We start from the raw sequence: 16,937 nt of genomic DNA, 5'->3' as shown, positions 1-16,937 counted from the left end.
GGACACCGGGACGACCTTGTCCACCACTTGCACCCTAGGAGAATGGAGCGGGGCCGGCTCCGGTTCGGCGAAAGAACGATGCCGAAAAGGCACCGACTCGACCTCCGACGAAGCAGCTGCCTGCGTGGAGAGACGAGAGGGACCCGGGAATGCGCCCCGGCCCCTAGCCAGAACCCGCGGCGCCGCCAGGGTCGACAGCCGTCGGCGCCTGGGCGGCGTCAGCTCTGCTTCTGGCAAGGCCGCCGCTTGCCCAGAAGACCGAGGAGGACTCGAGTCCCGGCGACCTCCCGCGACACCACAGGGACCCCCTCGGGGTTTGCGGCGAGGCAGAGACGCCGCGGGCTGAAGAGGGGAACCCCGTAGGGCCGCACCCAGACGACACCACACCTCCAGAGCCTGAAGCCGAACCCATCGTCGCCAGGGCCGGTGCCGCCGGCAACGCCACGGAAGGTCCGCACGTGGCAAGGGATCCGCGGACGTCTCAGGAAGAGGAGGAGGAGGGGCCAAGGAAGCCTGTAAAGCCGCAGCATAGGCCTCCATTTGGGCCCTAGTCGCCCCGGCACTGGGAAAGGGCGGGTAGGGTGGCGACGAATGAGGCCGCATGTCCGGCGGAGAACCCGCGCCCTCCGCAGAGCGGGAACCAGGCCTCGGAGACAAGCTAAGAGACTTACCGATGGGCGAGCGATGCCCTAGGGGCCTCGGTGACGGGCGATGCCGGAATCGGAAGCGGCAATTCTTGGACCCTTCCGCGCGGGACGGACGTGGGGACGACTCAGATCTGGGATATCGGGCTGAGAGGAGCTTCATCCGGTTCTCCCACCGGGACTTAGGCTTCAGATGCTGGCAAGCGTCGCAGTCCGTGGAATCATGGTGCTCGCCAAAACACCACATACAAATAGGATGAGGGTCCGTCACCGACATCTGACGCGCGCAAGACGAGCCCGCCATAAAGCCCGAAGGCATTCGCACACTGTCCCCCCCCACGCAAAAGCGTGAAAAGAAGGCCTGAAAACATGACAGGGACACGATCCGGATCAGCGTTGCACGCGGAAGAGAAGGAAACTGATGTCAGCGCGCCGGGGTGGGGCTTATGTGACCTCGCTGACGTCACGCCTGCGGACGACGTCTGGGTGGAGTCGCGTGGTACCGCCCCCCCGGCGAGCAGAGATGCTGGGGCAAAGAAAGTTTTCCGGGTCCAGTCTCACGCCTGGGGATAATTCTACGTTAAGGAATCTGCAGCTAGTAGTCTCAATCAGATTGTATATTTAATAGGGAATATTGTTTGCCATACTCAGAATACCAAATCCAGTGTGCAGTGCGCATTTCTTTATTGATAATAGTCAATGTGTGCTACAATTATCAGTGAATATTAGAGAGGTATGTTTATGAGGTTAATAAACTTTATAGATGTGATATTCAGAATTGTAGTTTCTAGCATTTTAATGTAATGCATGAACTGTGCTTTGTTCTTGGTCCCACGTCTGGTATGCCTAGCTTATAGAACTTAGTGACTTGTCTACAGTAGTTGGCTAGACACCAAACTTCATCCACATTTGAACTGTAGATTCAGACCGGGAACTCACGTCACAGGCTTAAGTACTGTTCAGCTTTTATTTGTTCAATCTCATTATGCTCTCAAATGTACTCATGATAGACCTGCTAAACATGTGTGAGGTTTTCAGATCTGATGTCACTTCCTGTGATGTCATGGGTCGTGATGTCACTACGCATTATGGTACACGCCATGTCATGTTCATACTGCTAACTTAGTTAGTCTCCTATACTTCTGTTTTTTAGGAAAAAGTTACCAAGCTACACTATCAAACACGCAGGATCCACAGTTATATTCAATCTTCCTTCACATGCAAACAGTTAATGCACTAAGTAGAGAAGTGGTGACCTCATTTATAGAGCTGTAACAGAAAAGCAGCAAAATCAAGCGTGCCCTATCCATGAGTACCTCTGAGCTTCCAGATTGAATGAACTCAAAGTGGGTAAACAATAAAAGATGCTACAGAGGTGGGGGAAGTTAAAGAAGTGTGGTGGGGAAGTAGGAACAATAATACAACTAGCTGTTAAGACAACCCTAACAACTGTTGCATTTAGAAAGGTCTACAGAGGTACTGCATCAAATTCTGAAGACTCATTTTAAACATTGGGCCTTTCCCTATGTAAAAAAATGGGAGCGAAGCTGAGGGGAGTAAAGGATTTGAAAAAATCGACGTAAAGCAAAAAAGGAAGTAAGGAGATTGTAAAAAAAAAAAAAAAAGGAGCAAAGCAGAAAGTGAGTAAGGGATATGTTAAAAACTGGAACAAAATTGAGAGGGGACTATCACAAGGAGCATTAAAGGCAGATAAGAGGGTCTTGAAAAAGGTGGATTTTCGGAGTGGAGGGGAGGGGAATAACCCACTCTGCCCCCTCAAAAGCACTAAACGAAAATCAAACAAAGAACCGAAAGTTTCTTAAAGAATGGCTTTATGCATGTTGCTTTCGTCAACCTGGTAAAAGCCATTCTAAAAGAAAAAACTGTCTGAACCATTTTCTTCATGTTTGATTTTCATCAAAATGATACACAATCCTTGAAAGATCTAATGCTGGAGAATGTGTCGAACGCCTCACAAACAGATATGCAACATAGTTTTGGAACCTAAAATTGTAAGGTGTGAATATGCAAAAAATTATAAAATTCAGTAGTTTGAGAAATTCATCTGTGATAACATGGAAAGTTAAACTTATGACAAAATCAGTGGTAACCGGGTTATGTCAATATACCAAGATATAAGAAATGAATGACATACTAAAATCTAACACATTTATGGTATGTAAAAAGATGAAGAATCGACAATGAAAGAATATACATTAAAGTAATACTGAGCTTAACTATGAAAAGTATCTGATGAACAGAACTGTATGGGTAGAGCCAGTAAGATGAAAGTGGTGGAAAGATACACAATGGTCAGAAACATGGAAACCGTATGGTGCCTACAGGAAACGATAAGCCCAGGCTGGTAACTACGCTCCGCCAGCGGAGTTTACGTAGTTTTGCCTACTCTGCATTCCGTTGCGAACGGGGATTTCAGGCAAAACTACGACTCCGTGGCGGAGCATAGTTAGCCAGCCCCTCCACTCTCACAAAATAATTAAAAGTAATTAAAAGGCACTTAACTGCCCCATGCGCAAGACGTACAACGTAGGGGTTATAAGTGAAGAAAGACTGCGAGGAGGAGGCAGGAGAGCGGCCATGTCGAGGAGGAGACAGCCACGGAGCAGGTAAGTGCCTTTTAATTACTTTTAATTATTTTGGGAAGTGGGAGGGCGTGGAGCAGAGCGAAGTTCCACAGAGTTGCTTACCAACTCTGAGGAACTTTGTGTAGAGGCACTACGCCTACGGTTATAAACGATTACCAGAATAGTCAGAGATGCATTACATGGGAAACTGTAAAGCTAGAAGCAAATTATTAATCAGTACAGATATTCGTATGAAAACACCAAGTTACAATTCAAATTGTGTTTAACCCATTGTTTCTTATTTCTAAATTTGTTAAGTGAGATTTGCTGAACTAGGTGATAACACCTAATGTTTACAGGCAATTAGTACTGGTTTTTTTCTATAAATGGGCAATGTTAAATTATTAACAGCGATTGTTTTATTTATCAGAACTATAGGGGAAATTTATGACAAGCAGACCTGTGGGATTCATACATTTAGGCAGTGGAGGGAAATGTAGGAGCAAATTCCAATGGGTAGGAACTGAAGAATGTAACAATATGTCATATATATATGTGCTCATGGGGCTCTTTACTTGAAAACACCTCGAGATTCCTAGATATCTTTATATTCCCATTCGTACAAGGTCTACCATCTTACATCAGAGATTCAATGGATTTCCTGAATAGGATCTCCACTATACGATGGAAGGATGAGTATACAATGATAACTATCGATGTTGGATCATTGTGTACTTCGATTCGCCATGAAGATGGGATCAAATCCTGTGAATCGTTCCTTCGATCAAGGTCATTGAATGTACTCCAACAGACCAACATGCTAGTAGAAATGCTACGTTTCTGCCTCATGAACAAAGTCTTCATTTTTGACAAGAAATATTACAATCAAAGCAAAGGTACAGCAATGGGGACCTCCTTTGCACCCACATATGCTAATCTCACCATGGGCATGTGGGAGGCAGAACAAATCTGGTCAGAAAGAAAGAAACATATGATGGAGCACATTGTACTTTGGGTATGTTACATAGACGACCTGTTCCTGATATGGGAGGGAAACACAGAGGATCTGACCATCTTCCTCAAAGGTCTCAACAACTCCTTTCAACTGCAATTTACTTATAACATCAGCAAAATAATGATTGACTACCTGGATATCCATATCTATATTAAAAATCAGAAGATTTGCACGACACTCTTTCGTAAGTCAACTTCATGTAATAGTATTTTATCAGCTAACAGTGCGCATCCCAAGTGTTAAAAATGGAGTGATCCATATGGAGAATTTTTAAGAGCACGAAGAAATTGCTCAGAAGAAGAGGAATTTCTTTCACAACTTGAGATGTATCAGAGATTTTTAATCGGAGGATACCCAGCAATACTGTTGGATAATGCTAAATCAAGAACTTACAAAAGAAGAGAGAAGCCTTACTATTGCCGAAAAGAACAACTATGGAACAGGTTGAGAATCCGGACAGGACTAAAATAAGATACATTACACAATTTAACTCATCCAGTAAAGCCATAAGAGACACACTCCAAGATCACTGGAAAATTCTAAGAAGAGATGATGACCTAAAAGAAACGACATCAGACCATCTCAATATCACATATCAAAAGGCACCATCTTTGAATGATATTCTTGTACACAGCCATCATCAAAGGAGTGAACGAGGTGGTAGTAAAATACAATGGCTAAAAGCAAAAGGGTTCTTTAAATGCTCAAAATGCAAAGCCTGTCGTCATGGCTTGAATCACCAGAAAATTGACATCATGTCTGGTGAACATCAGGTCATCAAAGAGAGGATTACTTACGAAACTAAGCACATGGTCTATGTCTTAAAATGTGAATGCGGTAAGGAATATATAGGTAGCACCATGAATAAACTAAAACTGCGTATTTTGCAACATCTGAGGGCTACAAAGAACAAAGACTTTTCCTATGCAATCGCAAAACACATCTGGAATGTGCATGGTGGCAATTGTGATAACTTAAAATACTATGGAGTGGAACACATCCCTCAGAACATCAGAGGTGGAGATCGTGATCATCTATTGAGACAAGCTGAATCCAGATGGATTATTCTGAAAGCAACAGAGATACCATGGGGCTTGAATGCAGATGCCGAATTACATAATTTCCTATGAGGACAATTTAGCTGTAGAGAACACTAACCCATAATGAAAAATGTGTGATTGACCGAGATATACACATCAGAAAATTTAGTTATCTGGTTTCTGATGATGTTTTTATTAGGATGCTTCTATTAGGTTTCTTTTCTGAGAGAACGAAAGAAGAGTTAAAACCCAGCAGAGATGTGATGATTTCCCATGAAATGGTCATTATTGTGGCCAATTCCAATAAATTGGCATATACTTTTGGTTGGGGCAATCTAAAGTGTTGTACAAGTTGATTAAAGGGAGTTTAGGAACATTGGTTTATATGAGAATCTGGGAATAGTGAAGCACTTTACCAGAGATTTAGAGTCCACCTTCTTTCAATTAATAACAGAAAAGGGTTGGGCCGGGAATTACTAGTGCTCCATATCTCCCCGTCTATCTGACATCTTATTAGGACCAGATAATAACGGTTTCATTATGCATTACTTCTCACATTTACTTTTCAAATCTGGTACTTCACCAAGATTGGATAACAATGACCCTTTATTTCATTTCATTATATAGAATTAACCAATGTATATTTTATGAAGGATCTTGTATGTTTGATATGACACTCATCTACTGCTCTAGCCCCTTAAGACCATCTCGATATTTATAGGGAAAAATTATCAAATGAATCTAACTGCAGAAGGTCCTCAACTGCTGTGATGTTTTTTATACATTCAAATATGGTATGAATATATAGAGATTTGGACTCTATACACATTATACACACGTGTTCAATGTTATGCAGCGCCGGGTTAAACTCTCATTTGTTGCTGTAAAAGCAAATATGTTTAAATGCTACATAATGCAATTAGAACTTAAGTACTTTACAAGTTTATATAGGTATTCATGTGGCTGAAAATGCTCAAGTCTAAAATGAATGTGATTATTTGTTCCCTTAAATGACACCTTTTCTTTTAAAATCTTGGGATTTTTGGTTAATTGGGGACGGGTCAAACCAACCCCTTTTTAAACACCCTTCACTGACTATCACATGACCCGGACGAAGGTCTCTGGCCGAAACGCGTAGGTCGTCTTTTTGTTACTTGACGCTCTCTTCACTTTGCATGGTTGAAACTTAAGGAGATAAAAAGCAAATAAACATGAAGTGAGCAACTTGAATTTACCTGGATTTGCTGTTTGGTGTGCTGCCTTTCTGTGACCCTCTGGGACTTGGTGGTTATTTACTGAGGGTCTGTACGGAACATTTCTTCCCATATATATGCGTGTGTGTATAATATATATATATTACACACACATACACACACACAAAAACACATACACTCAGACACTGTTTTAGGAACGCTAGTGCTTTTGGAATGCAACATCCAATTCGGACAAAAAAAGATCATCTTGAGCTCATATGGTCATATGCACCTTTCAAGCTATCTATAAGAGGTATCCCTTTCTACACTGTAGGTTCCTCTTGGGCACTTTTTTCTAATTTACAACAAAATAATTCATTGGGAAAGAATAGCCAAATTGTTCAACTTATTTTTAATATATATTGATATGATAACAGTTTGCTTTCACAATAGCTGTGTGGGAAAGCCTTAGAAACACCTCTGCATATTTGCACTAATATAAATACAGATGCGCATATTTATAGCACGTACACTATCAAATATACCATTACGAGGAGTTCATACACACAAGGGTGTAAATTGCCACCCTTTGGCCATAACAGCATACGGATTTAGATTAAACTAGGCCTCTTGGACCACTATGGACCAAGCCTGACAGACCTGTCATTCAGATTAGACAGTTGAGGCATTCCCCCTACTTACCTCTTGCAGCTGCACCGACATCTGCCCCAGGTGGTCCTGCCGTCGCTCAACCTGCTGCCTTTCCAAGCGCATCTCCTTCTCCAGCTCCTGAAGCCTCCTTTCCACCCGCTCAGAAACCTAAATAAGATAGAAAGATCAATAAACAACCGTAAAAAGGCTAAGTGAAGCAGGTAAAGTGAGCAACCCTTGAATCAATAAAGGGCAGAGGTGGGATTTTCTATCTGGATGACTTACTTTATGAGAAGATCAGGGAAACGTATTCTACCGGGGGGCCCAGCAGGAGAAGGCATCTCACTATTCAATCTAGGTTCCTAAGTGCATAAGCTTCATCTGTGCTTAGTTTGGAAAAAAGAAAAAAAAAAGTGCCAGGGCTCTCGTCAGGAGGCCACTGCAGCTTGCACCCCACATTGCCCCTGCCATGCTACCAATGATAGTAACAACACAACTACTAACCATCACACTATTACACTTGTGACAGTTTGGACTATTTCAGGCCCCCAAACCTATAAGAATGGCTTGGGCGGCACGTAATAGTCATTTTACTGTATATTGAACTAATAATGAACAGTTGTGGCCATGTCCAAAGTAGCCACACAGCGCTAACTTGTGGCAGAATGTCAAGCGTCGGGGTTGAGATTTTAGTGCCGGTGCTGAGCACCGAAAACCACCGGCTCAAATTAAGCACTGAAGACAAGAAATATTGTAAATATCTGTAAACCAATAGTAGGGTTGTTCATCTGCCAAAAATACTAGAATCATCCAAAGGTGTCCAAGTGCAGTCACAGGTTATAAACTGATAATGCGTGGGTAAAGTAGGCCCCTGAAAGGCTCTAGTAAACATCATGTGAGATGGGCTGGAACTCGGTCTCTACTTCAGAAATACTTTCACATCCAGACGAGGATCTGCCCTGAATAAGTGGAGTACAAAGAATGCAGCAGTAAGACCAGGTAGGGATATTGAATCTCCCAGGTTTAAGACAGGCAGTTTCACATTCTCACACTGTGAGCAGTACCAGGCAGTCACAGGACTGTGCTGACCTGCCGCGTTTAAATCGCCCTGGGTACCTCACTCTACAAATTCATGCAGTGAAAGCAAGTATGTAGCACAGAGAAGGAAAGGCAGTGCAACAAGGAGGTTGGGGCAGGAGGTGTGTGGCGGGAGATGTGTGGGATGTAGCAGCAACAATCCACACTTTCTAAAATTCTCAGAGTGGAATGAAAAGAAGAAATAATTTCAAGGAGACAAAGTAAAAGAAGGGGCTAAATTCCTTCAGCCACGAGGAATACTCCAGACAGGAGCACAGCTTGACACATTAATAGGAAAAGAGCACTTGAAAGCATAGCAGCAGGTGGCTACATGTTCACACTGGGTGTTAAAGTAGCAGGCAGCAGGTTGGCAACATTCTGGTTCTGCAGATTGCAAAAACAGATAATGATCAGAAAGCAAAACCGAGAATTGAACTTAAGTGAAGGACATTTTATACAGCACACTTCATGTCAAGGTATCTCTACATGCTGGTCATCAGTCTTATAGAGGTGGCAGCTACTAAGGGGAGGAACGTTACACAGTGTGTTTTTGGGACAGGCTTTCAATGTGCTGGTTAATGGGTCCAGGTAGAAGACTTCCAGGTCTTGCCTACCAGGTAAAACAGTCTTTTTCCACCTACGGTGGAGACGCGTAAACAAGCTTGATGGAGCCAGCCAGACCCAGTTCATCTTAAAGTTTTATAGCTTTGGGAAACAGTACATTCTCCCAGAGGTAATGTGTGGGGGTGGATAGGTAACAGAGATGTAACAGGCCGAGTTCTGCACCCTTAATTTATGAATTTTCTTCTCTCAGCCAAAACCCTGTCAAAATCCTTGAGATCGTACATAAGGCAAGCCTTGGAATTATGTGCTTCTTGTAATTAAAGTAGCAATGGTCTGTCCCAGCCCAGTTACACACAACTGATTGACATACATCGAGTACCTAATATGATCTAAATGGGTCCCGAGCTAATAGGCCATAAATCGTTCTTGGAGTTCACTCATTGCTGTCAGACCTGCCATAGGCTGTATTTGGCAGGGACATCAGGACCCAGATTACATTTTCTAGAAAGGTAGAAGATGTTTGTAGCAAATGGGTTCCACTGTGGCGCAGCTAGGGTAAGGGGGCACTGGGCTAGTTACACGTGAACACATGTGCGGGCTGCACATGTGAGACTACCATTGTGCGTTAACTGAGCACAGCTATCCTGGCACAGACAGGACTCTTTCAGGATGGATGCTGACCTGTGAAAGGCCTTATAATATGAGTGGACATTCATAATGTAGCTAGGTGGGGCTTACTGGGAAATTTGTGGTGCTTTCAATATATTATGCATATAGGCGAAATCAGCCATAACAGGCAGTTCCGCTCCACTTAGGCCTACACATTCCAGCAAGGTGTTAAACTGGGGTAAAACATACACCGTAAATATTTAATTTGCAGTTTCCAACATACAGAGTCTACTTCTTATGAGACTTCAGGAATTGTCATATTTCTCTGGTACAGCTCATAATCAGATTTCAGGCATTTGTCTACCCACCCAAAAGGAGCAATTAACAGTAACGGACCCAGTTCCTGGGAGAGGTAAGAGGCGAGGATAAAATCTGCATCTTACAATTACCTTGTCCCACCGCACTCAGGCTGGACAGCCCAGGCCCACAAGAACAAAGGGGGACGGACAAACCTCTGAAGCGAATACAGTAGGGGCTCATCTTTTAGGTTTTGGTGGTAAGGGCTCAGGCATTTATGTCAGCCAGGGTGGAACTGAGTCTCTCGGAGGAGCTCTTTCCAGAGAAAACTTCAAGTTACCATTATGGACTGTCCTAGAAAGCTATGCAGGAGGGTTGGGATAGAGGAGGAGGGATGATGTGGCACCCTAGGATTGGTCAGGGGTGCCTGACATCTAGAACTTTCCACACCCACCTAAAGATTGCTGTGCAAGGATGGGACAGTTGTGAAAACCTTGGACCAGATAAGGGGCAATGGTGGTAAGGATTCCCAGATGGGAGAAGCAACCCAATGCCCTGCAAGGATGACTAAGGACATTGACTTCAGGTGACCCCCAGGACTAGGATGGGTCTCTCCATGGCCAGCGGCACTGTCCACCAGATGCCCTCTGGGGACCAGTTGGCGGGGGGAGGGGGGGGGGGGGGGGAGTGGGAGGGGGGGGGGAGGAGACCTGGACTCCACTGCCCCACCACAGGTTCTCTGCAATCTGCAAGACATTCAGGCTTCTCACGAACCTAGAGAGTGCAGCATGGAGGGTGCTCTGCTGGATGGTAGAAGGGGGAAGCGCAAGATGCCTCCAGCAGCTGAGGAGCATCGGGAGCCTGGCAGTCGAGAAGGCTGTTACAGTGAGCCTGAACATCCAACTCCTCACAAAATGTGCCCCTTTGGAGGCCCGATGGCTAAGCCTGGTCACCAGGAGCAAAATGGGCCAAAGATTACCAAAACTGGCCCAACAGGGCCAGAGATATCTCATAAATGATTGCACATTTTTAAAAAGAAAGAAAGAAAAACGAGCGTATGAGGCTCCACCATACTCGAAAAAGTGCCCCGGAGATGGGCCAGTGCCCAAAGTCGGCACATCTTTATCGAAATTCATTTCATTTTATGAAGAGAGGGGCGTGCATGGGGTCACCCTCCCTGAGCCTTTTTTGTCCCCAGGGACCCTATTCCCCCACGGCCCAGCATAAGTATTTCTCGGTTAGGGGACCCCCATCCCCTAGGTCAGGAAAGATCGGCAGCAGCATTTCCTATTTTTCAAAAAGTAACCCTAACACTCCCAGAGGACTAAATCCCTGACCCTGGAGACTCATCATTGATTGAAGCACTCCCTGGAGCTGGAGCTTTTGCTGTGGTTATTTGGTAAAGCTACATGTAGTGGTCTGAAACAGGTAAAGAAAGACTCTGATGTATTTCTGAAGTTGTATTCAATACAAATAGTCTATTAATGTGTTGGTGATGGACAATGCAATAATTATCTCTAAAATGAATGTATGTGAAGGTTATTGATTCTATTCGTTTAATGGTGATACAATGGTAAATCCTAGTGTGCTTATTATTATTAATGTGGTAACACTTTGACAAAGCCAGTAGGCCTGCCAGATTTAAACCGGCATGCCTTGATACTGTGATGCTGCATATGGTATAGGTGTGTGGGGTAGCGGGTAACGTGATTATTGTGATTAGTGTATGGTGATTATGGGGTTCAATGCCCACTAGGGCTAGAATATTGTATTAGAGTATCACCAATTATACTTCCATCTATCTGAATGTATTTATTTGCAATTTAATGCGTATTATTTAGTAGTGTGTATGTAATAAAAGTACTTCTCCTTTTTAAAAGAAAAAGCACTGACTTTTTGGTCACATCTGTCTATTGGAAGCACAGTTGGCAAATTACAACAAATTTCAGGGGATCTCTCTGCATTGTGCAGTTTTGAACAATGTGGTTTCAAAATAAGTATCGAGCAGTATCCGGTGGAAGCCACCATTAAAGTTACAAAAGGAAGTGTAGGACACACTGTGCAGCCTTCAATCAATTGAACAAACTGGGGATAGGAATAAGAAGTGGGGAATAAGGGTGAATGTGAGAAACAACAAACAAAAAGGGTAACAGTACATCTTTTTGAGTGCTCTGTGATTACTCTGTGACAGATTACAATATTTTGAGCCAGTGCTCACACGTCTCGGGCATGTAACAGAGACCAGCTTATCAGGCTAGCGAGCGTGTGTAGTGCCGCTCAATGATGTTGTGTTTGCGGCTTCGGTACCTGCCGGGCATGCCACTGAGAGGCAATAAAGAGGCCATTAGATTATTTTAGGCAGGGTTTGTGGTCGGGTTGTCGCACGTGCAGGAAGGTGGTTAAGAGTGTAATATGTGCCGGGGCTACAAGGAGGGGGGCAAGCTATAGTGTGGGTGGAGTGCTGGCGTACACATCCAGTCATGTATTTGTGTGTCATGAAGAAAAAGCACTGACCTAAAAATTATATATGGAGTGCTGTTGTGGCGTGCCATCAAATTGAGATTATTAGCCCACACCACCTCCCATGAGTAGGCCTTGAACTGCTCTGCTTCACTACCCTGAGAGAGTCAAGTTCCCAGAAAAAAGACAATTGGAGACTTATTACTTACACAGGACTCCCATCCTTTGCAATTAATAACCAATATGTTACAATGTTTAAACGGCTCTGGGCCAAACTAGCCTGAGACCTCCCCAAAGTGTGTGTGAGTGGGCCAGTGTGCGTGCATTTTTTGAGTGCGTGTGTCTTTTGAACCCAGGAGGGTCCGATGACAATCTCCAGCATAGTTTATGGTTTAAAACCCAGAAGAGAAAGCTACACTAGGTGATACCTAATGGAAGGAACACGGAGACCAAGACTGTAAACTTCTCTATCACTTTAGATGAAAGTAACTGCACCTCTTAAAACGATGGGGAGGAAATTTAACAACAAAAAACCACTGGGAAGCCAGCTCAAGGGTAAAAAAGACCCAGCCTACTTGTAAGGGCCAGCGCCTAGAGAGAAAGTGACGTTTCTGCCCACGCAACAAATAGGTGGAAGTTTTACGATTTTCTACACCATTTGAGCAGGATCCTGGCAGAGAAAAAACTATATGACTCGCTCCCTGCATAGAGAAGCCCTGGAGGAGGTTTGTACATTTCCCTGAACAATCCAGCACACCGCAGATACTGTTCACCCATGAGTCGCTGTATATTCACACACTTTGGTCATGTCTACCATCTATACGTAGTAGTAGTAGTAATAGTAGTAGTAGTAGTAGTAGTAGTAGTAGTAATAGTAGTAGTTAGTAGTAGTAGAGCTCCCATCAGAAAAATATTAATATAAATAAGATATAAATCTAGGGACTGGTGATGGTGTGATTCACACCTAGCATTATCTAAAGAAATAGCAGATGAATCAGGATTCTTTAAAAGGTTTAAAGCCGGAGATGCAAGACGCGCTGGCGAAAGTCTCTTCTCTGAGCTTTATTGATGAGACCAAACCAACTGGGAAGCATCGAACAGCTGTCACTTCAGCAGCGTACAGGCAAAAACTAGTATGTCTGGGGAACTCAGACGTGTCTGGTGGCCCACAGCCAAAGTACCAATTCAGCATCTCTAAGATGCATGGCCTAGTCTTATTTTCACGAAAAATCTGACTTTCTACTTCAAAATCCCTGAAACTGCTAGTAAAACTCGAAGATACATGTGGCATCACTGCTACAGCGCTAAACCAGACTGCTCTGCTAATGGTGGGTCTGCCACGAACCCCATGCTTTCTGTTCCATCCGAACTCCGATCACGCCCCATAACGTCGAGACAACGGATGCTTTTCACACTCTAGGAGCACCCAGTCTGTTCACATCTGCCATCTCATGCGGAAAGAATACAGATTTCTGGTAGAAAAGACAATGCATGTGTAAAGTCTACATGTTGAGGTAAAATATGACCTGGGCAGCTTAAACTGGCATGCAGTGCCAGATTAAACCTTGTGGAGGCCCCTAGGCAGTTGAAATTTCTGGGGGCCCCATAGCAAATTATCTTCTAATACCCAATGCACCAGATTTTGTTACAAACTGACAGCTGCCAGAAGATGAGCTTTTAAGAGACAAACTGTTATGTGAATGCCTCTGGTTTATGTACTTTAAATTGTTAATGGTACATTACATTAATACAGTATTTTCTCCATAGAGTCTTTAATGTAAAGTATTCGTTTATTTGAGTTGAGTGCCTACAGCCCTGCTAAGTACCACACATCAGGGGTTAGACTAAGGCATTTCAGTGTGGTGATCCGCATCATAGAAAGCTGGCAGGGCGCAGTCAGCGCTGCTTGCTCAGACTCGGGGGTTGGCTCAGCTAGCTCTGGGCTGGCGTTAGGGGCTACAATGTAATAACTTCACCCCCAGTGGACTGGCGCCGCATTCGGCTTCACTGACTTTATGTGACAACGTGAGTGAATCAATGTCTGCATGACCTGTACTACGCCCAAATTGTGAGTCGCAAATAAGGAATGGCTTCCCATTCATTTCTATGGGCCTAAAGGCCAATAGAAATGAATGGGAATTGCATGCACAATTTGCGAGTACCCAATAGGTACTCGCAAATTGCGCATACAATTTCAAGGGTGCAATAGTGCCAAAAGGACACCCTGTTGCACCCCTGAAATATGCATATGGGGCACATACATGCCGGCATGTATGTGCCACATGGCACATCGAAAAATGCAAAAAAGTGCATTTTTCCAGGAAATCGCAAATTTGTGATTCCTTAAGGCCAGATCGCAAATTTTAGGTGCTTCCAAAATGGCATTTAAGGAATTGCAATTTGCGATTCCTTAAATGCATCCGCAAAATAGCTCCTCGCAAAAATTGCGAGTCCATATTTTGCGAATGCCTTTTGGGATGATACATCCCAAAAGGCTTTTTACCGTTCGCAAACGGGCCAATTCTGAGAATTGGCCCGTTTGCGAACGGCAAAATGCTTGATACATCAGCCCCTGAATGTCTAAGCGAGGAGATTATTGCACGGAAATTCACTCGCAGTACAGTCGTCTGAATTTTAAAGATCGTGTCTCAGGCAGCGTCGTTTACCAACTGAGACCAAAATAAATCCGGGTTATATTTAGTGATAAGGCGCCACCTAGTGGAAAATGCGTATTTCTGCAAGCACTGTGTTCAGAAAAAACAAACTCCGGAAATGTAGGAATTCACACAGTCTAGTATTGGATTTTATTGCACTGAGAGGGTTAAAAAAGGAGAGCCAAAAATAAACCTTTTCATGAATTATTTAGCTAATTTAAATAAAACCGCTTCACAGTGAAAAGAATCCCACCTGCCACTGTCTGTAACCTTTCACAGAACGGTTCATGTTTAGATCTCAGCGTAAAACCTGTTGTTTCCATCTTGGATGGATTTTATTTAATAGAAACCCACTACGAAACTGCTGGCCAAGAACACGACAGTGACCAGTAAAAAAATGGTCGAGCCAATACGTCAGTCTTTTTTCGCTAAGACCTATTAACTTTGCCAATGCTTGTTATGAATTTTTGGAGTGGCATGCACAACTTCAGTTAAATCTGTGGTGCACAACGTATATATAGGCTTCTTATGAAGGATAAACTAAATTTGTCGTGCAGCAGTTTTCTATGCTATATGCTTAGCTACTTGATGCAGGAGACTGGGCAACTCCAGGCTAGTTTGGCGATTAAAGGGCTGGCCTTCATCTGCAGCCAGGATATCCTCACTTAAAGAGATGTATTGCACTCTCCTGGGTAGAGCTCCAATCATTGCCCTGCTAATTAGTTTGGACATGTGGAGGTACTTATTCTTAGTCCCTGAGGCTTTGTGTTTTAATAGTCCATTAGCAGCATAAAAAGATCCATGTGTAAACGCTCTTTTTTACCACCATCTTTTGGGTTGAGCTTACTTCTGAATTCTGGGACTTCGACAGCAACTGTGACCTCCGGCCAGGGGGATCATCAACTTCCATTTAGGCCAGTGTTTTAAATGGGACGGTACTGCCCGGTACGCAGTACCAGCGCTTTTTTATTTTGAAGGGAGAGTAACGGCACTTCTCAGAAACAAGCAGGTACATTGTACCACTTCTATTTTTCCATTTCAAGCACTGATTTAGGCGATGACCAAGCCTGTTGCTGCTGCTTTGTACTGATGCTCTTGTAGGTTTTGTAACAAAAGAAACACCAGATCACGAGCCCCAACAATTAACACATGAACCTTAAGAAACAGTAAGCGAAAACAGGACTGCCAGTGCGAGCGACAACCAGCAGTGCATACACAGCTGCTAGCACAAATGTATCTTTCTCTGCTCTTCGCCTAAAATGTTGGCATCAACTTGACTAACAGCCTAGGAGTTAGGCGTTGCAGGGGGCGCAGGAATTACCAGGGAAGGAATTCCCCATTCCTGCCAGTAAATCTTCCACTATATCACCCAATAGCGAATTAGTCGATCCAGAATAGGGTATACTGTACAACCTAGTTTTAATGGCTAAATGTCTGCAAGCGTGTCCTTATTTTACGTGAAATAACTGGTCCTTTTCCGTTTCCATTGGCCACCATATCTGCGGGTTGGGGGCAGCAAGGATAGCTGGGACAAGTGAGGCTAGTGGCAGGTGGGTGGGAACCCTGCTTGTTCCTCGTGTGCTGTAGGAGGAGGGGGTCACATGGGGCCAACACGTCTTTGTGCCGGCAGTCCTGGTCTGAATCCCATTCGACTTCACAGGCTGGCTTCTCCTGCTTCTTAAATGTGGCCTGGTTTTCCCAATCTATGTAAATCTAGGTGCTGGATCGATCACAAGAACTCTCGTGGCTGTGTGGAGCAGTCTCCTACCTGGGATACCACCCTACCCGACTCACAACTGGGCCCTTTGGGACCCATGCAGAAGGCCTCTTTCAGACAGGCGACTTGCAAGAGGAAAAAAACATACATTGCGTTTACAAAGTTTAGACGTCATCCACAAAACGTGAAACAGCCATATAAGTCCATGTCAGCAAGCAGTGAGGGAACTTAGGGGTGCGAACCATGGGAACAAACCAGCAAAATCCAGAGGAAACTAAACCACATCTCAAAGTTTCAGTGCTGCTCTAACAGTAGGGGAACACTATGCAAACCATAGGGTGGGTACCGGAAAAAGGCACATACGGCAGAATATATTTTTACTGAAAAAGAAAGTCAATTTAAAAAAGTTCAAATTCTACACATTTTCTGGT

The 16,937-nt window shown here is 44.0% G+C and overlaps 1 protein-coding gene across 2 annotated transcripts in view; it reads right to left on the bottom strand.

Annotated features, from left to right (window-relative positions):
• The window catches only part of CEP128 (centrosomal protein 128), an 860,263-nt gene that overhangs the window by 677,837 nt on the left and 165,489 nt on the right, over window positions 1-16,937 (bottom strand). For both annotated transcript variants that reach the window (XM_085626613.1, XM_085626612.1), the window contains exon 8: window positions 7,180-7,296. In XM_085626613.1, coding sequence (XP_085482739.1) covers window positions 7,180-7,296 — 117 coding nt within the window. The remainder of the gene's footprint in view (window positions 1-7,179; window positions 7,297-16,937) is intronic.

This window comes from Triturus cristatus, chromosome 9 (genome assembly GCF_964204655.1).
Source record: "Triturus cristatus chromosome 9, aTriCri1.1, whole genome shotgun sequence".
NCBI classification, from domain to species: Eukaryota; Metazoa; Chordata; class Amphibia; order Caudata; family Salamandridae; genus Triturus; species Triturus cristatus.
This window is presented reverse-complemented; position numbering and strand designations above follow the sequence as displayed.